General features: G+C 48.0%; 4 protein-coding genes and 1 long non-coding RNA gene across 5 annotated transcripts; 3 read left to right on the forward strand and 2 right to left on the reverse strand.

Moving 5' to 3' along the window:
• Positions 1–10,012: 10,012 nt before the first annotated feature.
• Positions 10,013–15,639, reverse strand: LOC120708346. Its single transcript, XR_005689340.1, has 2 exons — positions 15,451–15,639; positions 10,013–13,430 (listed from the first exon to the last, which is right to left on the reverse strand). It is a non-coding gene; the product is annotated as an uncharacterized LOC120708346 (long non-coding RNA).
• On the forward strand, positions 10,846–15,350 carry LOC120708344 (subtilisin-like protease SBT3.5). The gene is made up of 10 exons (XM_039993555.1): positions 10,846–10,979; positions 11,884–11,975; positions 12,115–12,212; positions 12,564–12,719; positions 12,835–13,454; positions 13,549–13,619; positions 13,738–13,992; positions 14,084–14,201; positions 14,405–14,576; positions 14,667–15,350. Exons 1-10 carry the CDS (start codon positions 10,890–10,892, stop codon positions 15,206–15,208), a joined length of 2,214 nt encoding a protein of 737 aa, XP_039849489.1. The 5' UTR covers positions 10,846–10,889; the 3' UTR covers positions 15,209–15,350.
• Positions 15,640–17,386: 1,747 nt separating the features above from the next.
• LOC120708345 (ctenidin-1-like) lies at positions 17,387–18,162 on the forward strand. The gene has a single exon (XM_039993556.1). The coding sequence runs from the start codon at positions 17,587–17,589 to the stop codon at positions 17,842–17,844; it is 258 nt and encodes an 85-aa protein (XP_039849490.1). The 5' UTR covers positions 17,387–17,586; the 3' UTR covers positions 17,845–18,162.
• A 3,377-nt stretch (positions 18,163–21,539) lies between these two features.
• LOC120708347 (3-hydroxybutyryl-CoA dehydrogenase-like) lies at positions 21,540–23,390 on the forward strand. The gene is made up of 4 exons (XM_039993558.1): positions 21,540–21,884; positions 22,000–22,221; positions 22,293–22,405; positions 22,840–23,390. Exons 1-4 carry the CDS (start codon positions 21,690–21,692, stop codon positions 23,207–23,209), a joined length of 900 nt encoding a protein of 299 aa, XP_039849492.1. The 5' UTR covers positions 21,540–21,689; the 3' UTR covers positions 23,210–23,390.
• A 1,762-nt stretch (positions 23,391–25,152) lies between these two features.
• Positions 25,153–27,713, reverse strand: LOC120708348 (phosphatidylglycerophosphate phosphatase 1, chloroplastic/mitochondrial-like). The gene is made up of 5 exons (XM_039993559.1): positions 27,148–27,713; positions 26,987–27,067; positions 26,445–26,518; positions 26,264–26,371; positions 25,153–25,615 (listed from the first exon to the last, which is right to left on the reverse strand). Exons 1-5 carry the CDS (start codon positions 27,596–27,598, stop codon positions 25,478–25,480), a joined length of 852 nt encoding a protein of 283 aa, XP_039849493.1. The 5' UTR covers positions 27,599–27,713; the 3' UTR covers positions 25,153–25,477.
• Between the last annotated feature and the right edge of the window lie 114 nt (positions 27,714–27,827).

Below are 27,827 nucleotides of genomic sequence, written 5' to 3' on the forward strand. Positions count from 1 at the left end.
CCTGCTGAACGGCATATGTGAGGTCCGGCCTGGTGAAAATGAGGTACTACAAGGCACCGGCAAGATTCCAGTAGGCAGTAGGATCAGCCACGGGATCACCCAGATTAGCAGACAGCTTCGCCTGAGTGTCGACAGGAGTGGAGCATGGCTTGCAATCAGTCATCTCAGCCCGCTCCAGAATATCAAGAGCATACTGCCGCTGGTGAAGAAGAAGGCCAGACGAGCGAGGCTCAACAGTGACACCCAGGAAGTGATAGAGCTGACCAAGATCCTTCATAGCAAACTCCTGCTGCAGAGAGGAGATGGTGCGCTGAAGCAACTGCTGACTGGAGGCTGTAGCAGAACCGTCCAAATTAAACCAATTTAAGTGCGCTAACTATTATCTTAATGGTTAATCAAGTTACCACACACTTAAAACGGTGTAATCCGGTCGTCTGTCGGGTTAATGATCGAAAAACACTGGAAGTCTCGCACGAAGACGAGCACAGATGATTACAAGCAGACAACAGTTCTCAAAGTTAATTTACAACACGGAGTTTTACAAACCAGTTTACATAAAATATCAGAGTTGAAAATGCAGCGAAAATTAAATAGTTTAGAAAAACAACGATACTACGATGACGTGAGGACATCACATCGAGCCCACCGATGTGAATTCTGGTTAGCTTCAACCAGCAGCAGTTACCTGAAAACAGGGTGACAACAAACCCTAAGTATACTAATACTCAGCAAGACTTACCCGACTATGGGTATATTTAGCCCACTATCTAGACATGCAAGATATCTGGCTCTGGAGTTTATTTACTGAAAAACTACTCAAAAAATTGGATCCTTACTTTCAATATTTTAGCTCAATTTAAGTTTATCAAGTACCAACTAGATTTGACTGAACATCTAGAGTACGCATGGTTGATCACATTATCTTTTCAGAAAACCACAGACATCTCATATGCTCACCTTTCCATTCTTATCTCAAACCTTTACTACGATGTGACAAAGTGACCAAGGTTCTCTTAACCGAGAGAGACGGCGAATCGATCCGATTTAACCTTGCAAGGTGAACCTAACTCACACGATATATGCAGCCACACCGGACCACATATGTCAACTGTTCTCATCATTACCCCGACGTCTGAACCACGCCTGCCAAAACCCGGGTGAATGGGCCCCTCGCAGCGAACTCCCAGAGAACCCGAAGGCGACATACATTCCATCACCCGCCATCATCCCATTCCCAAAGTAGCAGGTCGCAGTTCAAAGTATTGTTGCAAATTAGGTAATTAGCTTACCGGTTTCGACTACCTCCTACTTCTGCCATGTGATTAGTACTGTTCAAACTCTATCAACACTGCCAACAATGGTACGGTCCTCAATCGACACAGGCGGAGGCTTACTTTCCATCCATTCCATATCCATAACCAAAATCATCTCCGCCTGGTCTCCATTTCTCTTTCCTCATTGATTCATTCTCAAGTACTTTGCCAGAAGTAACAAGGACCTATAACTCGCGAGTGACAGGAATCACTCGACTTCTACCGAGTCCTAATTAAGCATTGCAATACTAACGACCTGCACACTAGTAGAGCGACGGAGGAAACCTAGTGATCATGCATCTAAGGTTCCAATCAACTCTTAGAAATGTAAATGCACAATATTTATATAGTAAACATTGAATACTAAAATTAGATGTTATGTTCCGGGACTTGCCTGAGAGTAACACTAAGTCATTGTTGATTAGATGATACTCGCTTGGCGAGCAGCTTCCTTTGGTCATGCATATCGGGATCCATCTATCCATCTTCTAGATGCGTCCACAATACACCATCTTCTGGCTCGGCTCCAACTTTATCCTTTAGTTCCACGCGTCGCAGCTAGCGTACCTAGATGAGATGCAACGATGCAAGTGCATGAACTTAAGAAAAACACCACATGATGCATTTAAATAAAAGGCATACAAGGCAAGCATAAGGCCACAATTGCATGGGCACTGATGATGCAATGCAATGCGACTAAAAAGAAAGACAGAACTGGCAACCATTTACTGAACAATACAACAAGTTCAAAAAGGAAATAAGTCACCGTTGCAATATGATAGGTCATTCAACTTAAATTTAGCCTGAAGTGTTTCCCACAAAAGTGTCACTAAACTTATTTAAGAAAAGACTGGCAAAGATATAAGGCAATCAAGAGCAAGTAGAAGAATTTATTTAACTAACAAGATACATGGAACCAAGTGATATAAAAGTAATCCACATTCTAGTCTTTAAAAGAGTTAACAAAATTTATACCAGATCAACATGAGTTACTGAAATTAAACCTGCAGAAAAGAATTACCTAGCAACCATTATAACAGGAAAGCTATGGCTAGCAACTACTAAACAAAAGCAGAGACATGACTTGCAGCCTTAAACTTGTAACTAAATTTTACCATCATGGCAAGGTTTTGATAAAGCATGCAACAAAAATCTACCAACATTTATTGACAATAGAAAACATTTATTTTAGCCTCAACAAGACAAACTGAACAAAAATAGATTTACAAACATGCACATACCTTCTGGACTTGAAACTTTTACCATGAACCAAGCATGCACAGAGTGAGCTAGTGCATAAATTTCATAATTTTTGGACTTCCAGAACTGCAGATATTAAATAAACAAGCTAAAACATGCATTAACCATGACTAATCAATACTTCATAGAAATATTAAACAAACAGCAGGTTAAATATTTTTCCTAAGTTCTACATGCCAAAACAAAACTAATCCAATTGGTTTTACATTTTTACCATTTTTCTACTATTTACTATACATTTTCAAAGCTTGCAACTACTTAAACTAACATTTAACTAGAGAAAAACCTATTTAGAAACTGAAGATCAACCTATAAGGAGAGTTATAGATCTTAGAACAATAAATCCAACAAATTTTAGTTTGTATTTTTCTGATTTTTCTATGATTTACTATGATTTTCCAAAGTTTTAGCCAATTTATTGCAAAAGAACCCTTCGCAGCACTATTCATATGAGTCACAGACTTTGTAGAAAACCCCCTGGAATTGTTTCTATTCTTGCACGAGGCCCCTGGTCAGAGAAAACAGGGGAGGGCGGCGCTGGCCGGCCGGATTCCGGCAGCGAGAGGGAAGTGGGGGAGGAGATAGAGGAGGTCGCGAGCTACCTCGTGGTGTGCTCGGTGCGGGTTGGGACGGCCAGAGGCGGCTCGTCAGCGTGCAGCAGCATGCCGCGCGCGGCATGGCTCGGGAACGAGCGCGGAAACGATGTGAACGCAGTGGAACGAGGCGAGCACGAGCATCAGTGAGTCGAGGGGAGTCGATTCTTATACCTAGGTTGGAGGGAGAAGGGCCGGAAGGACGGATCACCGTGCAGCCTGAGTTTCGTCGAAGTTTAATGGAGGCCGGCGGTACAGGGGCCGATTCCCGGCCGAGGTAGGGCTCGGCCGGGCTCAGGGAGGGGCGGCGTAGGTGCGGAGTGCGGCGAGAAGGTTTGGGGCGCGCCGAATCGGAGCGGAGCTGCGGCAAATGGCCGGTGCGGCGTCGGCGACGGCCATGGCAGCCTATGGCCGTGGCGAGCTAAGCAGAGGGAGGGAGAGCTTGCGTGCGAGGGAGAGGAGCAGTGCAGGAGCTCACTCTCAGCCTTATCCGTGTGACAGTGGCGGGGAGCAGCACGGTATGGCGAGGGACGCGCGGCGCTCGGCGTGCGCACAGACGGCGTCGTGGCCAATTTGGCCATGGTGACCACGCACAAGGAGGAGAGAGGAGAGAGAGCTACACGTGGGCTTGATATTTTTGATCCAATTTGAATCTTCAAATTTCGTTTAACACTCCTAATTGAGGGGTGTTACATAGGTTGTGAGCACAATGTCATCAACATAGAGTAGCAGGTAGACAGTTTCATCCCTATGGCGGTAGATGAACAGAGAAATGTCAGACTTGGCCTCGGTGAACCCCAATGTCAGCAAGAACATGGCAAACTGAGAATATCAAGCCCCAGGAGCCTGCTTCAGACCATAGAGAGACTTGTTGAGCCGGCAGACCATGTCCGGATGACTGGAGTCCACAAATCCCGCTGGCTGACTGCATTAGACTGTCTCTGACAAAGTGCCATGGAGAAACGCATTCTTCACATCCAGCTGGTGCACAGGCCAAGAGCGAGAGAGAGCGAGCGAGAGGACCGTGCGCACAATAGCAGGCTTCACCACTGGACTGAAGGTCTCATCGTAGTTCACACCAAGCCGCTGAGTGAAGCTCCGGAGAATCCAACGAGTCTTGTAGCGATCCAGTGTGCCATCAGCCCGATGCTTATGCGTCCAGTCCACTTGCCAGTGACCACATTGCAACTAGACGGACGTGGCACGAGGTCCCATGTCTGGTTGGCAAGAAGAGCAGTGTACTCCTCTTCCATCGCGCGACACCAGTGAGGATCCGCCAGGGCGTCGCGGACAGAGGAGGGAACCAGAGAGATCCGCAGCTCTCCCTCGGTGGCGGAGAGAGTCGTGGGCTGAGAAGCCATCCGCCGAGTTACCATGGTATGAATATGGCGAGGGTCTCGATGGATGACTAGCGGGTGATACACAGCAGGCTCGACTCGAGAGCGAGTCGGCGGAGGCAGCTGCGGCGATGGCTCCGGTGTAGGTGGCGGTGGAGACTCCGGTGCCGGAGTCGGAGGCCGCAGGTTCGATGCTGGTGTTGGCACGGAACGACGCCGGTACACTTGCACCGGCTGAGCGTAGCGCGCAGGCGCCGTAGGAGGCACCGGGGCCACACGTGGCGCAGCAGGAGACACCGGGGCCACGCGTGGCACGACAGAAGGTCCTGGGGCCGCGCGTGGCGCGACAGCAGGCACCGGAGCCGCGTGTGGTGCAGCAGGGATCACCGAAAGCGGTGCCAGTGTACCAAAAAAACCAGCAGAGAAAGGACAGACAGACAAAGGTGGCTGAACCACCGGGTCAGGCAAAAACAGGGACTCCAACTCGGGGTCAGGGGAAGGTGTAGAGGAGGTGGAGTGGAGGAAATCCGACTCATCAAACACAACATGTCGGGAGATGAGGACCCGACGAGAGGTGAGGTCAAAGCAGCGGTACCCCTTGTGGTCAGGGGAGTAACCAAGAAACACACACTGTGTCGAGCGGGGAGCCAGCTTGTGAGGAGCAGTGGCGGAGATGTTAGGATAACATGCACACCCGAAGACACGAATGTGGTCGTAGCGAGGAAGGGTACCAAAAAGAGCGTGGTATGGAGTAGGAGAAGGGGAAGCAGTGGACGGAAGGCGGTTAAGCAAGTAGGTGGTGGTGTGGAGACTCTCAACCCAGAAGCGGTGAGGCAGAGAGGCCTGGATCAGAAGGGTGCGCATGACGTTGTTCGTCGTGCGAATCATCCGCTCAGCCTTGCCATTCTGGGGAGAAATATACGGACAAGACATACGCGGCTGAACACCCCGAGAGAGGAAGAAAGAGCGGGAGGTGGAGTTGTCGAACTCACGGCCGTTGTCACACTGGACGGCCTTAATGGTGAGGCCGAACTGAGTGGACACCCAGGCAAAGAAGTGGAAGAGGGTGGGAAAGGTCTTAGACTTGGCGCACAAAGGAAAAGTCCAAGAGTAATGAGAGAAATCATCAACTACCACCAGATAGTATTTATAGCCAGAAATGCTGAGTACAGGAGAGGTCCACAGGTCACAGTGAACAAGATCAAAAGCATGTGTCGCATGCGAAGGAGAAGAAGAAAAAGAAAGTCTAACATGACGACCTAACTGGCACGCATGACAGAGGTGCTCAGCAGGAGCCCTAGTATAAGAAACATCGGTACTACGACTGAGCTGACCCAAAATGTCGCGGCCGGGGTGACCAAGCCGACGGTGCCAGGTGGTGGAAGACGGCGTCACGGCAAAGGCAGCAGACGAAGAAGAAGTCGAATACGGAGCAGCAAAAGCAGGAAGACGAATGGTGTAAAGGGGGGCCCGAGCTGTCACATCGAAGGAGCGGACGTCGGGAAGCTGAATCCTTCACGGTAAGACCAGAGGAGTCAAATTCGATTGAACAAGAATTGTCATCAGTAAACTAGCGAATGGAAAGAAGATTATGAATCATCTGAGGAGCAACAAGAACATTGGGAAGACGGAAAGAACCAGGAGCAGAACCCACGGTGGCGACAGGAAGACAAGACCCATCGCCAACCATGATGGAAAAAGGACAAGAGGGATGTGGGGGTCGGACAGAAGAGAGGATACCGGCATCTGGGGTGGTGTGGAAGGAGGCACCCGAGTCGGCGATCCACTCGCGGCGTCAGCCCCATGGTACTGAAGGACTGCGCCAGCGCGGCCTGGTCCCACCCCCCAGGCCAAGTCGACTGCTGGCTGGGCTGAGCAGGCGGGGGCTAGGACGGCGCTAACAGGGGAGCAGCATCGGTGAACATTGCCGCCGGCTAGAGCTGAGGACGAGGGCCCCCCTGACTCTGAAACAGCACATCGAGATGCGTCGTGACCATGGGTTGCTGAAAGATGGCCAGGGCGTACCTCCAGGGGCAGGGGCATAAGCAGGAGCCGGAGCAGGAGTCGGCGTGCCCCGGCGACCCCCACCAGTGCCACCAGCACCACCACCACTACGTGCCCCCCGCTGACAACGTCCACCACGCCCTCCCCCCTCCCCCCCCACCCCCGGTCTGCCCGGTGGGAGGAGCACCAAGGAGGGAGGTGGCTGGCGAGGCGGAGGAAGCCGGTGGAGCAGCCACGAGTGCGGTGGAGGAGGACGAGGATGAGCCGGTCGCAGGACCCCTGGTGATCTCCTCAAGAACGAGGTCGTCCCGAACCTGCAGGATGGAGGGGAATGGTCTCGGGTGATCCATGTCCGCAGGTGGTCATAGGTGCTGTTGAGACTACGTAGGACATTGAGCATCAAGGCCCGATCGGGCACCGGACACCCGAGGTCGTGAAGAGCATTAGCCATGCCCTTCATCCTCCTGCAGAACTCACCAACAGAGAGGTCCCCCTGCTCAAAGGTTCGGAAGGAGGCGTCGAGCTGGAGGGCGCGGAACTCGGCGTTGCTGAGGAACTGCTCCTCGAGCGCCAGCTAGGCCTGTCGAGCGGTGCCGCCGTGAGTCCTGACGATGTCCTGTAGATCTAGGGAGATGGTCCCAAAGATCCAGGACATGACGACGCTGTCGAGGCACAACCACACCACGTCCCTCGCCTCGACTGGCGTGTCGAGGAGGACATGGTCGTCGAGGGCGTAGCGGCGGAGGGCGAGGAGGATCTGGTCCCGCCAGTGCCCGTAGGTGGAGGACGTGGGGACGAGGAGGACGGAGACCAAGGCCTTGATGTTCTGGACTCCGGCAGCCTGAAGGTGGAGCTGGGCGACCATGGGATCGGTCGGGTCGAGTCGGGGTCTAGAACCAGAGGGCGGAGCCTGGTGGGAAGAAGAGGCGCCGTGCTCGGTGAAGAGGATGACGGCTGCTGGCCGGAGGAGACACGGAAGTAGTGCTCTGCCTCGGCGACCCGGCGAGTGAGAGCGTCGGCCGCGGAGCGCTCGCGCTCCCAAGCGAGGGCAGCCGCGCGGACCCGCTCTTGGGCTGCTGCAGCCTCGGACTTGGCGGCGAGGAGGGCTACGGCGAGAGCAGCGCCGGCCGTAGCAGCTTCGGCGACGAGGGGCTCCTTCCCGCGGAAGGCGGCGGTGGCGAACGGCGCGCCCGCGAGGGGCATACCAAGCCCACGCCAAGAAGGAGCAGGGCACATGGCAGCGGCAGGGACGGCGGCCGCGCCCACACCATCGCGCTCGCGGCGGTGGCGGCTGCGACGTCAGCCCCCCGCGCCCGCGCCCATAGCGGCGGCGGCAGCGACGGCGGCATCGGCCGTGCCCACGCCACCCGCATCCGCGCCCGCGCCCGCGCCCCCCACGCCCGCGCCCACGGCCAGCGGGGCCAGGGCGGACGGAGCCGGCGCGCCAGGGGCCGGCGGCGGCGGGGGGGGGGGGGGGGGCTGGGCGTCAGGAGCCGGGGGCGGGGCGGCAAGGGCCGGATGAGGAGGAGGACTGCCCGCGGCGGTGGCAAACGCGGCGGCGGCGGAGGTGGGCAGCCGGGCGACAGAGCCCTGGGGCCACGCACGCGGCGCGCGGGGAGCTTTGGAGGCGGATCCTCCGGCAACAGAGGAGAGGGGAGGGAAGGAGGAGAGGGGAGGCGGCGCCGGCGGCTGGAGGGTGGGAAGAGGAGAGAGAAGCCTAGGCAAATGATACCATGCAGAAATGAATAATTCAGTGTGTATTTCTCCAAACTCTAGAAGGGTGGGTATATAGTAGCTGTACATGAACCTCTAGATGGGCCTTAACACCTGGGCCATATAGGCCACCTCAACATTGAGTATCCAAACTGAAGCTTTGTCCACGAAGATTACCAGGCCTGGCAATTGAAGCACACGAACTATTTTCAGAAATAATGCAAATTTTAGAAAATGGTAAGGTGAAAAGAATGGCATTGCACACGGTCATTTTCCTTTCGATAAGCTATTGGTTACATATCCCAGATATACAACTGTCCTGCGCAGAGATGAAGTCAGCAGTGCTGTCTTTAGGCCCCTCCACAAATCTCATAGCATTTGATAATCTATATCTTTTGTAGAGAGAAAAATAAGTAATGACTAATTCCCTGAAAAATCTTCCTCAGAATTGATGGCTTATCAATGTTTTGAACTTCTGGAAAAAAAATGAGAGAGAGGAAAAGCTGGCCAAGTGGTTGGTCCTGTTAGATGCACTTTCAACTTGACACAATGGTCTAAACTCTAAAGGCAGTGTGGATCCCAATTGCTGTCCGGATATCCATGGTTTATATGCCGATGTTGCATAAGTTGGTGAAACATGCAGAAAATGCCATGTTCTTAGCAACAGTATGAACATGACCAACTGAACTGTCCGCACAGTTCTATAGCTAACTTGAAAGCTGTTGTTGTACAACCGCAACATTTATGATTGAAAATACAGTTTTATTGGCATATAATTCTAGTGTTTTTAATTAAGATATACTTGTATTTGTTATAAAAAACCATGTATTAAATATTATGATAACATAGTCATAGAACAATGAAAATAAGCAGCGCCCATATTTTTATTTCCTCTTGAGCAGTTAGGATTTAAAAGGTTTGTTTTTCTTCGAATTTGCTACATTTGGGCACCAAAACACCTCAATTCCAAAAGATGTTTTGATACAAATAGATGTACTGATGCTTACTTGGCAATGAAGACTTAATAGCATTAGACAGGACTGCAGTTGTCAGATGGAATATGAACTCTATTTCGGCCACATTCATGATGCACAAAGTACAGTAAATGAGACAAAACAGACAGAATGGTCCACATTTGACCATCCTTAGCCAAAGACAAAGCTGGTCTCATTCGGCCACATACTTTGAAGACAAGAAGTTCTTGTCAACAACGGTAGGTGAGGGCCTATCCAAACAAGCTTCGGATCAAAGACATCAATGACTTGCTCACGGTGCAAGCAATCGCTCAGTATCTTGAACTCTGGCACCGAATTCAGTCGGTGCAGCTGCTATCAGGCACAGAAGATACAGTAATTTAGTGCTGGACTTTCAACCAAACTTACTCGGCTCAGTCAGCATACAGAGTGCAATTCAAGGGTCTTCGAACAAGAATAAGCCACAGCTACACAGGTTGCCATATCCATCGTGGAGCAAGCCAGGGAGGGAAACTCTGGACGCAGGCAGGAGCCAATCAGCTTGCAGCTCTTGGTTGGCCAAGGCCACCAGTGGCATTTACTAGGCTAGCCTAGGATACTTGCCTTGAACAGGTTGTTCTGTTATTTGAATAAGAAGCCTCTAATGCTCTTGGATTTGCGAGTTTCCCCTCATACCTGTGTTGTAAACTCTTAATTCTCTTCTTCTTAATGCAACGATACGCAGCTCTCATACGTATTTTAAAAAGAAAAAGAAAAGAAAACAGTACGGGTGATTGATGTGTAATTACCCACCAAAAAGCAAGATGTCTGGGCTCAAGGACACAAGATGCTTTTTTTAATCTTATCAAAAAGTACTGCAGCAGACTGCGCGCTTTTCTTACTTCAACTCGAAGGGAACAGAAGATTACAGCACGAGGCTGATATTTCTTCTTCTACTTCTTCTCAAAGAAAACAAAGGTAGACTGAAGACTCTGACGAGTGATGAGATATATGAGATCACATCAGAAGAATCAGCATCAACTCATAGTCATCCGTTAGTACGTTAGTGAGACCATGGAATGATATGCAGTGGCATGGAAAATGGGGACAAAATCATGGCCGTGGGTTGTCAACATTCTGCAATGATCGAGAAACACAAGATTGTATAAATTCAGAGAAACTACATTTACTAAATATCAGGAGGGTCTTTGGCACATTGCCCTGCGTTTTGTAGTGCAAGCCTTGCTTGGATTCTGTAATTCTGTACACATTTTTAATTTCTTAGTTTAACACGCGTGTTGCAAAGCTGAAAAGTTATAGAAGCTATGTGTATCCCAATTAATGAATATTAATATAGCAAACGTGCATAATAAGCTAGAGGTTGTAGCTACTAAGCTGGATCAGGGAGAAATGACAATCCCATCAAATTAAGTAATTTTATCATAAGCTCCATGGAGAAAACAGAACTGTCAAGAAGCTTACAAAGCAAAACATATGCCATTTCGTAAGTGATAACAAGAGATATGACACAGTGACAATGAGAGATGAATTTTCAAAGGTTGACTGGTCAAACAGAGCCTATCTCTAGTGTTTCTTTCAAAAGATTGCAAAATTTCCAACCTTTTTCCCTGGGTACATAGCCACCTACAAGGACTGAAGACCCCATAGCCTACAAATAGCATAACCCACTGGATCGAATTAGTGTGTACTGGCAACATGGCTCTTCACTTGCCCTCCCAGCGTCTATCAGCTTGCCTCCTGATTTGCTTTAGTTTCATGATGATCAGAGCAGATGGATCTCGCAAGGTATGAATAAAGTGTTAAACTATGTTTCTTTTCATAGTTCTATTCGATTCGAAGATATTTAGTACACAAGAACCATGGTGCATAAACTTCTATTTTGTGTATCAAATTATACTCTCTCCGTTCCAAATTATAGGTTGTTTTGGTTTTTCTAGATTCATAGCTTTTGCTATGTATCTAGATAAGCATCATGTCTAAATACATCGTAAAAACTATGTATCAAGAAAATTCAAAATGACCTACAATTTGAAACGGAGGGGGTAGTTTTAAAAATATACGAAAATATTTTTTACGATAAAGGTGCTCTATTTACATGTATTCAGGTTTAAATACAATTTATATTGAGAGTAAGAAAAAAAATAGCAATTATAAACTAAAGTATTGAACTAAAAAAACTCGACCTGCGGGGGCAAGACCACCCTCACGACATTGTGTTGTAGGACGAAGACATCCTCACACAAGTTGAGAAAACCCCCAAACCCTCACCCCACCCATACACGGCAGCACTGCAACCCTTGTGAGACGGGACCAGCCTTAGACCTGTGCTTTGAAGTGGGACAGGCGAGGGTTTTTTTTTCAACGCGCAGATAAACTGCGCCACCCCCGACCAACAAATTCGCCCTGGCAGGGGATCGAACCTGGGCCGGCGGGGTGCCAAGCGCACGGCAGACCAACTGGTCTAAAGTACTGAATACTGAACTAAAGGAGGAAAGAAAAAGACCATTGCTCACAGTTCAAAGCAAATTCATCCCTTTAATTTCTTCTATCATACTCTGAGTTCGCTCTTCAATTTTAAAGGGTGGTATATCTAGAGTTTTAATTTCAAAATAGTTTTGAGACTGGAGGTTTATGCACAAGTTAGCCCTATTATCTATTAAAACATGTTTGTGTACCTCTATATGCATAGTTATACATCGCCTACCTGGGTGACAAGAAACATGATGACCATACTCTTGTCACTGCTTCACATCATGAAATGCTCAGCACCATTCTTGGAAGGTAACCATATAATTTGTCTTGCTTTTTGAGTTCCAGTCCATACCATCAAAAAACCTACAGTTTGTATATATTGTGTATTGCTTGACCTCGAAATATCTGTGTATTTGGTTCTCATCATTGCTTGCTAGCTGAATTTCAGCAAGGAAGAGGCAATAGACTCCGTTGCTTACAGCTACAAGCATGGCTTCTCAGGATTTGCAGCAATGTTAACTGAAGATCAGGCTGAAAAACTTGCAGGTATGCTGGCATTGGCTAAGAAATTCAGCTCGCAGCTAATTCACTGTTAAGTCTGCTACTGCCAGTTGAGATGGCCAAAGTGAACATATGTGATCCTATTTTCTGACTGAGCAGAGTACACTTACACACATATATTGCGTTTTAGTGGTTAAAAGAATGTCTTCGATCTTTGAGTAATTCACTTACTTCCATTAAGTAATGCACTGACCCCACATGAGGAAAGATGAGTGTGTTCTGATGTGTTTTATTTGATATCTCTAACTGTGAATACTTTTCCAGAGAGAAACTTGTAAAGTTCTTCTCTCTGTTTTCTTCAATAGAAGATTGAATTTACATATTTTTTATGTTCAGAGTTACCTGAAGTAATCAGTGTTACTCCAAATCAGAAGCATGAACTTATGACCACCCGAAGCTGGGATTTCATAGGGCTGAATTACCAACAACCTAGTGAACTTCTGCAGAGGAGCAATTATGGAGAAGACATAATTATTGGGATAATTGACACAGGTCTGTCCCTCAATTTAGAAAGACGGCTCTCAGTTGTAAAACTTTTGGCAATAAATTATTTAAGTAGCTTAATGAATGGTGTCATGGATGTAGTTAAGTAAGGCAATTGATGCAGGAATCTGGCCTGAATCAAGAAGTTTCAGCGATCATGGATATGGAGTAATACCGCCACAATGGAAGGGTGTGTGTCAGCTAGGAGAAGCATGGGGGGGCACCAATTGCAGCAGGAAAATCATTGGTGCAAGGTATTATGCTGCAGGTCTTGACAAAGCCAAACTCAAGCTGAATTACATGTCTGCTCGAGACATGAATGGGCATGGAACACACACGGCATCCACAGCAGCTGGATCAGTGGTAGAGGGAGTCAGCCTCCATGGCCTGGGGGAGGGGGTGGCACGTGGTGGTGCACCCGGAGCACGCCTTGCAGTGTATAAGGTTGGGTGGGAGGAGGAAAATGGGGTATACCTTGCTACTGCCGCAGTGCTAGCAGCAATGGACGATGCAATACATGATGGAGTTGACATCCTGTCTCTCTCAATAGTCGCCGATGATGATTCTTTTGGTGCACTCCATGCTGTCCAGAATGGGATTACTGTTGTTTATGCTGGGGGAAACAGTGGCCCAAGATCACAAGTTCTCTTTAACACAGCTCCTTGGGTCATTACAGTCGCAGCAAGCAAGATTGATCGATCTTTTCCAACCACCATCACCCTGGGAAACAAGCAGACATTAATTGTATATACTAGAAGGACATTATTCTTTTGGAATGCTGAAAGGCACCTTCTAGGATTCTATTCCACTAATGTCAAATTGTCTATTATATTTGCAGGGTCAATCACTATATTACATGTTGAAGAACGAATCCAACAGCAGATTCCATACACTTGTAAACGGTGGCAAGTATGTTTGAGTGCTGTTCAGTTTCTTAATTGATTACATTTGTCAATACATGCTGGATCTAAGTTGAGGTGTTGGAAACAATTTCAAGTGATCATTTTCATTTTTTTTCTGTTTACAGTTGTTCAAGGGAAGCGCTAAATGGCACAAATGTCAAGGGAAAAATTGTTCTCTGCATTGAAATAACTTTTGGCCCAGTAATACAAATTTTCGAAGATGCCTTTGCAAATGTTCATAGTGGTGGTGCATCTGGCCTTATTCTCGCTCTATATACCACAGACGTTCTTGCGAGCACGGAGCAATGCCAAGGCATACCCTGTGTTTTAATTGACATTGACATTGGGTTCCAAGTTCTAACATACATTGGCAGTCAACGGTAAGACTTATTTTGTGGTCTACCGTACTTAGCAGTTGTGTTTTCTCCACAACCATAAAAGTCTTAATGCTTCAGCAATGTAATTGCATAGATCACCCATTGCAAAGATTGAGCCAACAAGCAGCATTATAGGACAGCAAGTTCTGGCACCAAAGGTTGCAATGTTCTCCTCAAGAGGCCCATCCATCAAATACCCTACAATTCTTAAGGTACGCAAGCTGAACACAGTGACTCCATTTGGTATAGACAATATAAATGTTTTTGGGGAAGTCATCTACATTTTACCTGTGCATGCATCTTATGACAAAATACAGAACATAAGGATCTAGATTAATATTTAATCAATTTCATAGGTTAGCTATGATTTACTGCACCATCACTTTCCTGATCTTGGCATAACTACTTTTAACAGCCTGACATAGCAGCACCAGGAGTCAACATTTTAGCAGCCACAAAAGATGCATATGTATTTAACTCAGGAACATCGATGGCAACACCACATGTAGCAGGTGTTGTGGCACTGATAAAGGCTCTACATCCCCAATGGTCTCATGCTGCCCTAAAATCTGCAATTGTTACCTCTGGTAATTATCTCATCCTCATCAAATGCTATCTTGGCGAACTCATATGCGCTATCTTACCAATGACTTAACTTACCTATTGCATGGAAAAAGCATCAACCAAGGATGAACATGGCACGCCGATTTTAGCAGAAGCGCTACCTCGGAAGGTTGCTGACCCATTTGACTACGGAGGGGGGAACATAAATCCTAATGGGGCTGCCGATCCTGGCCTTATTTACGACATCGATCCAAGGGAGTACAACAAGTTCTTCGAATGCCAGATCAAGAAATACGAGATTTGCAACATCACGACGAAGCCAGCCTATCACCTAAACCTGCCATCTATATCTATTCCTGAACTAAGGCATCCAACTATGGTGGAGAGAACAGTGACAAATGTGGGCAAGGTCGACGCGGTTTATCGATCAGACATTCAGGCCCCCTTAGGAGTCAAGATCAGAGTCGAACCAGCAACGTTGGCCTTCAATGCCACAAAGAAAGTGCACACCTTCAAGGTTAGCATAAAACCACTGTGGAAGGTGCAAGGGGACTACACATTTGGCAGCCTGACTTGGTACAACGAGCAGCATACAGTAAGGATCCCAATAGCAGTCCGGATCACAATACAAGATTTCTATGCCGATGTTGCATGATCTGAAGCAGGTGGGCGGAGAATAAAGATCGGCGGTCCATATACAATAGATGTCATGGGCATCATAAATAAGAAGATTATTACTTGTAACTGGGACTTGAGAAAGTATTGGCAATAAGGAGACTTTTGGGGTGTTACGATTAGGTGAACTGGGCTACTGGTTTGATCCAAATCTTTGTTTTATATACTGGTTTAATCAAAGAACGGGTTCCTTGCGAGGTGGGTGAAGAAGATGGGACGCACCTGGCGGCGCAGGACGCCGAGGGGCTCGCCGGCTTGGCCGTGGCGGGCGGCGCTAGCTAGTTCTTCCGCCGCCGTCGGGGCCGGGGGTGGGGGAGGCCACGAGTTCGGTGTCGGTCGCTGGCTGTTGGGCCGCGGAACTGCAGCGCGCGCGCGGTTGACGCGATACGGCCCATGTCACTTATTTCGCCTGCAAGTTAGCCCGTGGGCCGTTTCGTTAGTAGGCCTGCCTCACTGCCACCGAAACCTATCGGGTCTTATCAGACATGGGCCCACCCCTCAAAGAAAATCAGACATGGCCATTATTTTATTCCCTTAAAAGGATATAAGGTAAAAATGGCCAAGCGTGCGCCCTTTTTTATACAACCATATACGGAGCCGGACATTAATGGTGATCGACGATGTCCTCTCTTTTGGCTTTGACCTCATCTTAGGCAGAGCACAGATGAGTTATCTATCGTGGCAGAAAGCGACTCGCCGGATTTCTATTTCCTGTCGTAAAGAGCGTTGCGTTCAGGCTAGCTAGCAGCAATCCAATCTGCACCGGTGGCCTAACCTGGACCGCGCCGTAGAAAAGTCGGCAGGTCCCTTCCGGTGTGAGCTAATAACGATGGATCTGCTTGGCCACGTGCGCGTAGACCGAGTCGGCCGTACCAAGCAGGGAGCTACGTACGTGGCCATCTGCAGCCCAATTCATCAGGCCCAACCGTGTTCCCGAAAACTTTTTCGAGCCAAAAATTATCAGAAAAAAATGAATAATAACTCGTCAAACAAGCGAGTGATTTGGATGTCCAACTACCGTGTTTTCCTGTACGTGCTCAGAACCTGTGGCTTCCCACTGGTCAACAAGTCATGACCCGTCATCAGCTCCTGATCCTGCATAAATAGACCCGGTATCGTGCCAAAACAATTTATTCAGCAGGCACTCACCGATCAGCAATCCGTCCAGAGTGTCATCTAGCGCACCAGCCCGGAGATCACAGGAAGATGAGGCGGCTCCTGCCCCTGTGCGCGGTCCTCGTCGTGCTCCTCTGCGCGGCGGCGAGTATGGTGGGCGGCGCGGAGGCGAGGCGCGCAGGCGGCGGCAGGGGGTACCGCAACACCTACCTCGGCAGCGGCGTCGGAGCCAGGGGGAACCACACCAGCAGCAGCGCCAGCGGCGGCCCCCGCGGCGGCACCTGGACGGCGTGCGTCGGCTCGTCGCTGCTGGCCGCCGCGGCCGTGCTCCTGTAGTAGGCTCCCCGTTTCGTGGAGTGTGCAGCCGCTGCTGCGTATGAACAGGGTGCTTGATTCTGTTGCCGTGTACATGTACGCGCGCGCGAAATTTGAATTCGAAGCTATATATACGTTGTTAAGAGATCAAGTTGATCGTGTGAAAGACTTTTTCATGCCAGGTCTACTCGTAATCTCGTATCATTTTTCAAGTGCCAAACCGTAACCATTTTGTGAACAGTTTCAGTGCTAAAAGTTTTTGAGGTTTGACTGCGTACATCAATACATCTTATATAGAAGTTTATAGGGGTGTGAGTATGCGTGCGTCGTAAGTGTCTGAGTTGTACTGTGTAATTTAAAATACATCTTATATAGAAGTTAGAACGATCTGATCGAGACCAATCGGAGAGGGAACCTGTCAGGGAGCTTCGGTAGAAAGAGTGCTGGAGAATTTCCATCCAAGTCAATCGGATCAGATAACACGCATGTATACCTTAGTACTCCGTGGCAATCAGCAAAACGTATCCTAAAAAATCCTTCTCTTCAACACGGAGGCGAAAACGACTTGCGAATTTCAACAGGAATCTGAAGACTGCAAGGTAGCAACAAGGATCAGGTGCTGCAACGCGTTCCTGCAGACTTTTCAGGCCATGCCAGCTGCCCCCCTGCCGTGGTTTCTGGTGTCCTGCTTCGTACATGCCGAGTACATGTCAAACGCATCAGGAGTTGGTGTCCTGCTTCGTACGCGCGGGCGGGCATGGTCGCGCATAAATACACCCAGACCAGACGGGCGAGCAGGCAGCTGTCCACGACAGCCTGAACTTGAGGGAGGAAACTGTTCACCGCAGCAGCCGGCAGGGGCGGCGTTCCGTGAAGCCGTGAAGGTAGCGTAGCGATAGCCTGGGAGATCAGAAGAAGAAGACGGTGATGATGAGACGGGGTGCCCGTGCCCTGCGGCTGTGCGCGCTCCTGCTCGTCGTGCTCCTCTGCGCGGCGAGCCTCGCGGACGTCGGGGAAGCCAGGCGCGGCGGAGGCGGCGGGAGGGGCGGCCAGGGCGGCCGCTCCATCGGTGGCGCCGGCGGAGTAAGAGGAAGCCACAGCGGCGGGCCCCGCGGCCTCAGCGGCGGCACCTGGACGGCGTGCGCCGGCTCCTCGCTGCTGGCTGCGGCGGCCGTGCTCCTGTAGACTGTCCCATCTCATGCTACATCGACGATTTCTATCTTTTTTCTTTCCTTCTTTGGGTTAGGAGCAGGTAAAGGTTTCCTTTTTTCTTTGTTCTCATGAACTGGGGGGTGATGATGTGTAGAGCGCATGGATCTCGGGACGCATATGGTCCTGTTTGCCGTGTTTGGCATGGAGAAACTGCGATCAGTGATTGTAAACTTCGAGCATTTTTTTTTTTGGTAAACTTCGAGCATTGTACGGACTGCGGGGGCAATTGATTTCCGATCGAGTACATGTATGCCGCAATTCGATAACTCGAGGCAAACATTGCAATCGTAATCAGGTTGCCAAACTTCAGTTTACTTATAGAACATGCACCATGTTCTCTAATTGCCACCAACATTAGGACATTAGGTGAACTGCGAACAGTATGCTGTGGTAAGGCTAATGCTAATGCTGCATTCCATTCCAGGGAGTACCGATTAGCCTGATAGCCTAGGCCGCGTTGTAAAGTCCGGACTGGGGTGGTAACGGATCATGGCTCTAGTTGTCTCTTCACAATTCAACTTAGTTTTTAAATATTTTATTTTAAAATTATATAAAATTAGAGGCCGGCCCTTAGATTATCTAGGTCAATCAAATTATATATAAGACCCCGCTATCAAGAATGATGGAGCGTTGGTGTAACAATATGGTCTAGAAAATAGCTAATTAAAATTCACTCTGCACGCTAAATGAACCACACATACTAATTAGCTCTCTTGCGCTTTCATCCTTACTTCGCGCAAAAGATTACAACCAAAGCTAATAGCTTCCTCAAGCCACCTATTTAAGCTAATTTAGCTCACTCTTGGCTTTCAATATGGGACTAATGTCCCTGGCTACTGCTAGTGCACCAACACTAGCATGCATGTTGGGCCCAACAGCCACACGAGCTGGGCTGCTACAGTTGGTGTTTCGGAGAGAGAGGGGGAAAGAGAGAGACAGAGTCGGAGCTTTTATATAGCAATCCTTCAATTCATCTGATAATACACGGCTGTGTATTTTTTTTACATGAACTACGATGGACCCCTCAGGAACAGCCTGAACCTTTATTTAGTAGAAGGAAAGCATTCAATGATGGTAAATTAGGATTAAGTGGCAAAATCCATTCCACCGTAGAGCTTCACGAGATGAATCTATTAAACCAACCAATTAATTAGGTTTAATAGATTAGTCTCGTGATTTTTGGTCCATATGTGTAATTAATTTTATAATTAAATAATGTTTAGTTCTTTTAATCTTCGGTTGAAAATTGTTACAGTAAATTTCGTTTAAATTTTTACAAGATCTAAACACACCCTTATAGAATCCAAAGCCTTGCTGAAGTCAATCTTGAGGACAAAAACAGGGGCTTTACGTTTATGGCAAGTTTGAATTATGCCAGCCACATGGCTGTGTATGGCCTATCGAACCGCAATTACTACTGCACATTGACAAAATAAATCCTTGTCTCCACTGGAAGGGTGATTAAACGAGTTGCTACAGAATTCGTATACAATGATCTACGTCCCCTTTCAAGTTTCAATTGAAGACAGCCAATGCAGTAGGTGCAATGCAACCGTGTTCCTTCAAACTTGTCAAACCAAAATCTGTAACCCCCCCCCCCCCCCCCCCCGAATTAGCGGAGCTGAGTGCGGGCCAGGCGCGATTAGTGGCATAATGGATTGGAAATTCGGAGGACCTTTCCCCCTCTCAATTGGTAACAACACTTAGAATTAGCTCAATTGGCAACAATACCGGGAAAACCGTAGACCAAGCCGCAGAGGGAACCTATCAGGGAGCTTCGGTATCAAGAGTGTCGGAAAATTTCTAATCAAGTCAATTCGGTTGGGTAACACGCCTACTATGCTTTATCCTTCTGTCCAATTATTTAAAGGCGAAGGACCCACAAAACCCAACAGGAAGTTGAATGAAGATAACAGCCATGATGAGGTGCTACGTGTCTCTGCAGAACAGAGGCGAAACTACTTGCAAAATCCAACAGAATGTCGAAGATGGCAACAATGGCGTGTGCGTGTCCCTGCAGACTTTTTCAAATACATGTACCGTGCTGTGCCGTCGCCTGCTTCGTAGTGGTAGCGAGCAACACGGAGTGCCGGTCAACTCCTGTGATCGGCGCATAAATACCGGCAGGTGGGCGATCGAGCAGCTGCCCAGGACAACCTGACCTGAACTAGCGAACTGAGGGAAGAAGCCATTCGCCACAACAGCTCGTTGCCTCGTTCCGTCAGGGTAGCAATAGCCTGGGAGATCAGAAGAAGAAGAAGAAGATGATGAGACGGGGTGTCCTGCCACTGTACGCGCTCCTGCTCGTCGTCTGCGCGGCGGCGAGCCTCGCGGAGGTCGCGGAAGCGAGGCGCGGGGGCAGAGGGGGCCGCGTCGTCGGTGGCGGCGGAGGCGGAGGCCGCAACGGTGGCTCCCGCGGCCTCAGCGGCGGCACCTGGACGGCGTGCGTCGGCTCCTCGCTGCTGGCCGCGGCGGTCGTGCTCTTGTAGGCTCTTCTCACGCTACTGGCCTGGCCGCGGCGGTCTGCTCGTGTACTGATCAATGGGAAGTTGCGTTCCACATTGCCGGAACGCTGTTTCGGGGACCGGAACATGGGAATATTTTCATCCCGTAATGTAAAAATACATTCCAAATGTTGTTCCTGTTCTCCATTCCTCTGGTGACTATGGTACAGTCTTCTTGCGCTGCATCTAGGAACGTCTATGGGCTAGGCGGATGGGTGATTTGTCCGTATAGATTTCTTCTTCTTCTTCTTTAGATTGGAAATGAGCGCTATTTTACGAATTGGGTGACCTGTGTAGGGATGCAAGTGGGCTCTCTAGCAAATCCATATGTAAGTATATGGTTCACAAAGTAATCCTCGTGTTCTTTCATGAGTGTTGTACATGAATACTGAGAATTGGAATGCATATAGTTTGTGGTAATATTTGGAATGGAGAAACTGTTTTTTGTTTTTCTCAAAAGCGCAGGAGAGCTGCGCGTCAATATCAATGGCCTCGTTTGGTTTGCGCTGTGCTAGTGAATAGTGACACTTTGCCCGTTAATTACAATGTCAAATAAAGTCAGTTGACAAAACTAACTTCAGAACCCCGCGCTAGGAACCCTGAAGAATGTAACGAGGACGTTGACCGCGCGATTAGAAAATAGCCACTGTAGCATCATTGTAGTCAATTATCTATTAATTACCGTCATTAGATTCGTCGTGAAAAGTTACACCCATCCCTGAAAAGGTTTTGCAAATTGACTTCATTTACTACTTCATGCATAGAAGATTCTCCCGTAGCGTAGCGTGAACCAAACGGGGCAAATATATTAAGAAGAAAGAATGGGTAAGAGTTGGAATGGAGAAACTGTAAGAGTGCTTGTATTATGAATTCAGATTGATTTCGGATATAAATTTCTGTTTGTGTATGAATACTATTGATTTCTAGTCCATGTGCAGTATTGTCCCTTACCGAATTGCCTTCAACAAACATTAGGTGAACCACGGCGTGCTTTGCCCACACGCAAACTCCCAGCTAAACTGCTAATGCTGCATTCCAGCAAGTAGGAATCTTACCAGCCTATGATCACATAGCGGAAAAAAGGTGTTTCAAAAAAGCGAAAACGGCTTTCAATTGTTGTAATTTCGAACAATCTATTGCGTTTTTTCGTCAGAGAAAGAAGCCACATAAGCTGGCATGCTAGTGGAAAAGCACGAGACGTCACGGAAAGTGTATTTGTTTGCTGATTTGCTGAACTGAACTCTGGAGCGTAGTGGTCAGAACTCAGAAGGATCCGAAGACGATAAGCCCGACCGCTTCCTCGGAGACGGAATCATGGCGACAGCGAGTGAGATCGCGGCGGTGGGCGTGATCGGCGCGGGGCAGATGGGCTCGGGGATCGCCCAGCTCGCAGCCGCCGCCGGTTGCGCCGTCCTCCTCCTCGACGCCGACTCCGCCGCCCTCTCCCGCGCCGTCGCCTCCATCTCCGCCTCGCTCCGCCGCCTCGCCGCCAAGGGCCAGCTCTCCCAGGTGAGCGCGTTGACCTCCCAAAGCACCCTCCCCACATCGGGGCTCGGTCCCTCGGTAAAAGAAGCTGCTTTCAGCTTTCTCCCTGACAAATTTTGGGGTTCGGTTGGTCTTTCAGGCAGCGTGCGAAGGCTCCATCAAGCGGATAAGGTGCGTCTCCACCGTGCAAGATCTCAGGGATGCGGATCTTGTGATTGAGGCCATCGTTGAGAACGAAGATGTCAAGAAGAAGCTGTTTGTGGAGCTGGATAAGATCACGAAACCATCCGCCATTCTTGCGTCCAACACTAGCTCCATCTCCATAACCCGCCTGGCTTCAGCTACCAAACGCCCCTCTCAGGTGATGACCAATCCCGCACCTGTCTGTACATGCGCTTCAAGATTGTGAAGTGAGTGATTTCCATGCTGCAGGTGATAGGCATGCACTTCTTTAACCCTCCTCCGATCATGAAATTGATCGAGATTATCCGAGGAGCTGATACCTCAGATGAGGTGTTTGCTGCAGTCAAATCTTTTTCCGAGAGGTAAAGCTTAGCTCTATGTGCTTTCACCTGAATCAGTTTTGTTCATAGCTGGTGGCACTGTGGCACTAAACAAGTGATTAAGTGAATTGGTCTAGAAGACTTTGACTTTGCTTCGTTTCAAAGTTCTGGTAATTTGTAGGACCTGAATTGACACTACCAGCAGTATTTACCTGGTCGAAATTTCTGGCAGTTGTAGCTGTTAACATAGTGGGTTTCCCTTCAACACAAATCTTTGAATGGCCACACGATTGTGCCACTCCACCAATTTTGCCCACACAAATGGCACACATGCTTTAAAGCAACACACAGTCACGCGCCTGTCTCAGCACAGAACTTGCCTATCTTGGATGCTGACAACACCTGTTGAATCTGTATTGTCGATGTTACTGGACTTTGTTACTCTTGAACTTGCTTGACGATTTCAAAATTTGCAGGCTCGAGAAGACTGTCATATGCTCACAAGATTACCCAGGATTCATTGTGAACCGCATTCTCATGCCGATGATCAATGAGGCATTCTGGGCGCTGTACACCGGAGTGGCCACCAAAGAGGACATTGACACAGGGATGAAGCTGGGCACCAATCATCCAATGGGTCCGCTGCAGCTCGCAGATTTCATTGGGTTGGACGTCTGCCTTTCAGTACTTCGGGTACTTCACAATGGCCTGGGTGATAACAAGTACAGCCCATGCCCTCTTCTCGTTCAATATGTTGATGCTGGCCGGCTTGGGAAGAAGCGTGGAGTAGGTGTATATTCGTATGGACAGAAATCTTCATCCCTCAAACCAAAGTCATCTCTGTAAACATCAGAGCAACTGTTGAGAAACATGTTTGAGCAAATAAGAGCATACGTATGTTATTTTGTATGTCCAGGGAAAAAAAATTACACACTAGAGCATTTCCAAGTCGTCCAAATCACAGTGATAGGCTTATGCAGGCTTTTGCTGCTTTATATAGAAAAATGGTTCTCTGTGGTTCAAACTATTATGTGGAACTCGTGAAATTTGCACACTCTGTTCGCTGCATACAGCCAACAGTATTTCTCTCTCACACAAAACCAGCACCAGCCACTAGCACCAGCCAGCCAGCAGTATTTTTCTCTCACAAAAAATCAGCACCAGATGCCGGAAGAATGGAGGAGAAGTATATTAGTACCTATCTTCAAAAACAAGGGCGATATTCAAAATTGTACTAACTACCGTGGGATTAAGCTGATGAGCCATACGATGAAGCTTTGGGAGAGGGTTATCGAGCATCGCCTAAGAAGAGTGACAAGTGTGACCCAAAAACAATTTGGGTTCATGCCTGAAAGGTCAACCATGGAGGCGATTTTCTTAATACGACAATTGATGGAGAGATATAGGGAGCAGAAGAAGGACTTGCACATGGTCTTCATTGACCTTGAGAAGTCATATGACAAAGTACCGAGAAATGTCATGTGGTGGGCCTTGGAGAAGCACAAAGTCCCAACTAAGTATATTACCCTCATTAAGGATATGTACAAGGATGCGACGACGTTTGTCCGGACATGTGATGGCAACACCACTGACTTTCCTATTAACATAGGCCTACACCAGGGGTCAGCATTGAGCTCTTATTTATTTGCTTTAGTGATGGATGAGGTCACAAGGGATATACAAGGTGAGATCTCTTGGTGTATGCTCTTTGCTGATGATGTGGTGCTAGTTGACGAGAGTAGGGCAGGGGTTAATAGGAAGTTAGAGCTGTGGAGACGCACGTTAGAGTCGAAAGGGTTCAGACTTAGTAGGACCAAGACTGAGTACATGATGTGCGATTTCAGCGCGATTAGGCATGAGGGGGGAGACGTTAGTCTAGATGGACAAGTGGTGGTCCAGAAGGATACTTTTCGGTATTTAGGATCGGTGCTACAAAAGGATGGCGACATTGATGAAGATGTTAGGCATAGAATTTCAGCTAGCTGGTTGAAATGGTGACAAGCTTCTGGCATCCTTTGTGACAAAAGGGTGCCACAAAAGCTAAAAAGCAAATTCTATAGGACAACAATTCGTCCGGCGATGCTATACGGTGCTGAATGTTGGCCTACAAAATGGCGACATGTCCAGCAACTGAGTGTAGCAGAGATGCGGATGTTGCGGTGGTTTTGCGGGCACACAAGGAGGGATAGAGTCCGGAACGAAGTTATTCGGGATAGGGTCGGAGTGGCACCAATTGAGGAGAAACTTACCCAGCATCGGCTGAGATGGTTTGGACATGTCCAACGAAGGCCTCCTGAGGCGCCGGTGCGTAATGGGGTTCTTGAGCGGGTCGATAATGTAAAGAGGGGTAGAGGTAGACCTAAACTGACGTGGGATGAATCGGTTAAGAGAGACCTTAAGAATTGGAATATCTCTAAAGAGATAGCTTTGGATAGGAGCGCTTGGAGACTAGCTATCAATGTGTCTGAACCTTGAACTTATTTCTTTCGGGTTTCATCTCTAGCCTACCCCAACTTGCTTGGGAAAAAAGGCTATGATGTTGTTGTTGTAAAAAATCAGCACCAGCCAGCCGAACACAGTCTCAAGAGATCTGGCAATTCAAGCCCTGCGCTGATGCTATCTCCTAGGCTGAATTTCCTACATATTATGAATTTTTTCAGATATTCAGAAGTCAGCATTCCAGCAAAACCTCACATCACGCACGACACGAACACCATTGAGTGCGGAAGTGTGGGCTTGTGGCTAGTGCCGCACGGCAAGGGCCATGGGTGACAACGAAGTGATGCAAATGGGTACTTAACTGTATATACTATTACTGAATGTGAACCATGTCACGTACTATATTTCATAGGGAAACACACGTTGGTATTATCATGCAGCAAGGAACCAAGGACTAACAAAACAAAGTAATGTTCACGCACAGGTCTATCGAAAGTATATTTCCCTGAATTCCCTTCTGCTAAAAGATAGAAAGAAAAGAAAATCTCTACACACCATAATTCTCCCCTTGTAATCTTCTCAGCAACAAACATCTCTATACACGCTGATCTGGAGAATAGAACCCAATGAATTTGAAGTATCAGCAGGACTGCAGGAGTAGCAAAGATCATCACGCTATGCTCTGGTTGTAACTGAGTCATCATACGGGTCAAATTTCACGATTTTCCTTGCGTCCGGGATCAAAGGATGCTCAATGGGTTTGTGCCCTTTCTTGTACCAATAACTGATGATGTATGCCTCTAGTTTCCTAACCTGAGAATATGTCAGAAACCAGTAAGTACTATGTTACAGGTGGTCAACATGCATAGAATAAATTGTGAGAAACACACCGAATGCTTGAAGCATCATATTTAAAAAATAATAAGCAAATCAAATATTTTTAAATTGTCTAGACTGGTAATCCACAGGCTAATGTTGAGGGCCCTATACCTATTTGCCAAATCTGGTGTGACAGGATAAAGAATATGATTGGAAACCATGGTCTAAGAACATGAACAAGCCTGTTAACTTCAACTTCTATGGAACATAACATTGAATCGTTATTAGAAACTTCCAGCTAGTGGCAAACATCATTTCTAAATGCATGGAACCTTGGGTTTAGTTTGTGAGATAGGCATTTAGTACAGTACTTGTTGAAACAATTTCCATGATGCCAGACTAACTATATATTATGCTAAAATATAACCAAGGTATGGTGTATTTCCCTCAGAAGCTTCCATTCACTAATGTGTGACATTATCGTACATTATCATGCAGCTGCATACTAGGCCACAAAATCCATGAGCAAAGCTGCTAATTAGTGCCTTAGGAGAATAAAGTTTCAGCATTAGAATTATAACAATAATACTACTCAACTTCCTTTTTCCTATCTCAGTTTCGCAGGAGAAATAGGAAATATACCCTTTTGACAATGTACGATTCATTAGCGAAACTTAATGGTTCTGTCAACACTGTAAGAAAGCCATTCCTGTTCCCATAGACCACATCAGTGAAGTATCGGTCACCAACCTGGAGCAGTGACAAAATAAAATTAGAAAACTTATACATGTTATCAGTATATAGCTCATAACTATACTCCTACCATCACAAGATTTGAAGATGAACAACCAAAGTAGCTCTCTATTTCCTTAGCTGCTCCACCAGGTTTCTTTGTATCTGCACTCAACAGAAAGAATGCATAGATGTGTTATATTCACTATCTATAGGAAAATAAGAAACGTACACATGTGTAAACAAATTGTGTGGTGAATTTCAGTGCCCAATATCTCAATAAAAATGAAACTAGCAAACAAAGTCATGATGCTAAACAGTGGGTTAATGATGAAATGTGTATCGGCATTGTTCAAAAACAAAATGCATATGGACCATCAGGAACAAATTAGCTCCATGTAATGAGTTTTCTTCCAGCAACTAAGGGATATTGCAGAAGATTTTAATAAGTTCCATAAATAATGCAGACATAAGACTCGTACAGTTTGCAATATACCCATTAAGCCATTATGAACAAGCCCATTTCCACACAATACCAGAATTAATGTGGATTATCCAATGAATTGACCAAAAGTATGATCAGGTATGAACTATTGAGACTATTGTGTCGGGTGACAGTAAGTCTGCACTTGCCATGCCTGATCACATGAACACCCTCGATGGCCGCCTCGATTGCCCTCGCATCCACACCATCCGGATCGTACTCCTTCAACCCTGCGCCCGCCCACCAACAGTTGAATTACATCAACACGTAGGTTTTCCCCCAATTCAACGGCTCGTGGGAGCAGCCAAACCTGTGGAGTTGCTGTAGATGGCGAGGGCGCCGGGCGGGAACGCCGCGCGGCACTGGTCGAACGCGGCGGCGAGCGGCGGCCAGAGCGCCGGCGCGTAGGGGGCCGTGAGCGTGTTGTCCTTGTCGAAGACGACGCCGCGGAATCCGGCGCGGCGGAGCTCGGCCCAGTCGAGCCACCGGATGTCCTGCACCGACACGTGCGGCAGCGCCAGGCGCGGCTCGGACGCCGCGACGGCCGCCACCGCGGCCACGCCGGCCGGGTTGAGCCGCTGCCCGAGCGCGCGCCGCCACCACGCCGCCGCGCCCATGTTGGCCGCTGTGCCCGCGGCGGCGGCGCTGGTGGTTGCCGTTGTTGTCGAGTCGGTGTTAGGGTTCGCCGCTCTGGGGGGCGGAAGAGGGGAGGCGCGGGGAGCGGAAGGGCGTAGTGGCACCGACGGCGGCGGCCGTAGCATCAGAGCCGGGCACTGTGGCTTGTCGCCGGCGACAGGGTATAGGTGTGGAAGAAACCGATAGGATATTCGTCAACTGTGCTGGAGGTGTTCTGTCATCTGTGGGCAAGGCACACGATACGGAAATGGGAATTTGGGCACGGCCAGGCATTGGTTTTTCAGAAAATTACAATTTAAAACTAGGTACACCCTCCATACCTAAAATAATTGATATTTTGGATAAAGTTTGAGT

Source organism: Panicum virgatum, chromosome 5K, assembly GCF_016808335.1.
Source record: "Panicum virgatum strain AP13 chromosome 5K, P.virgatum_v5, whole genome shotgun sequence".
Lineage (NCBI taxonomy): Eukaryota > Viridiplantae > Streptophyta > Magnoliopsida > Poales > Poaceae > Panicum > Panicum virgatum.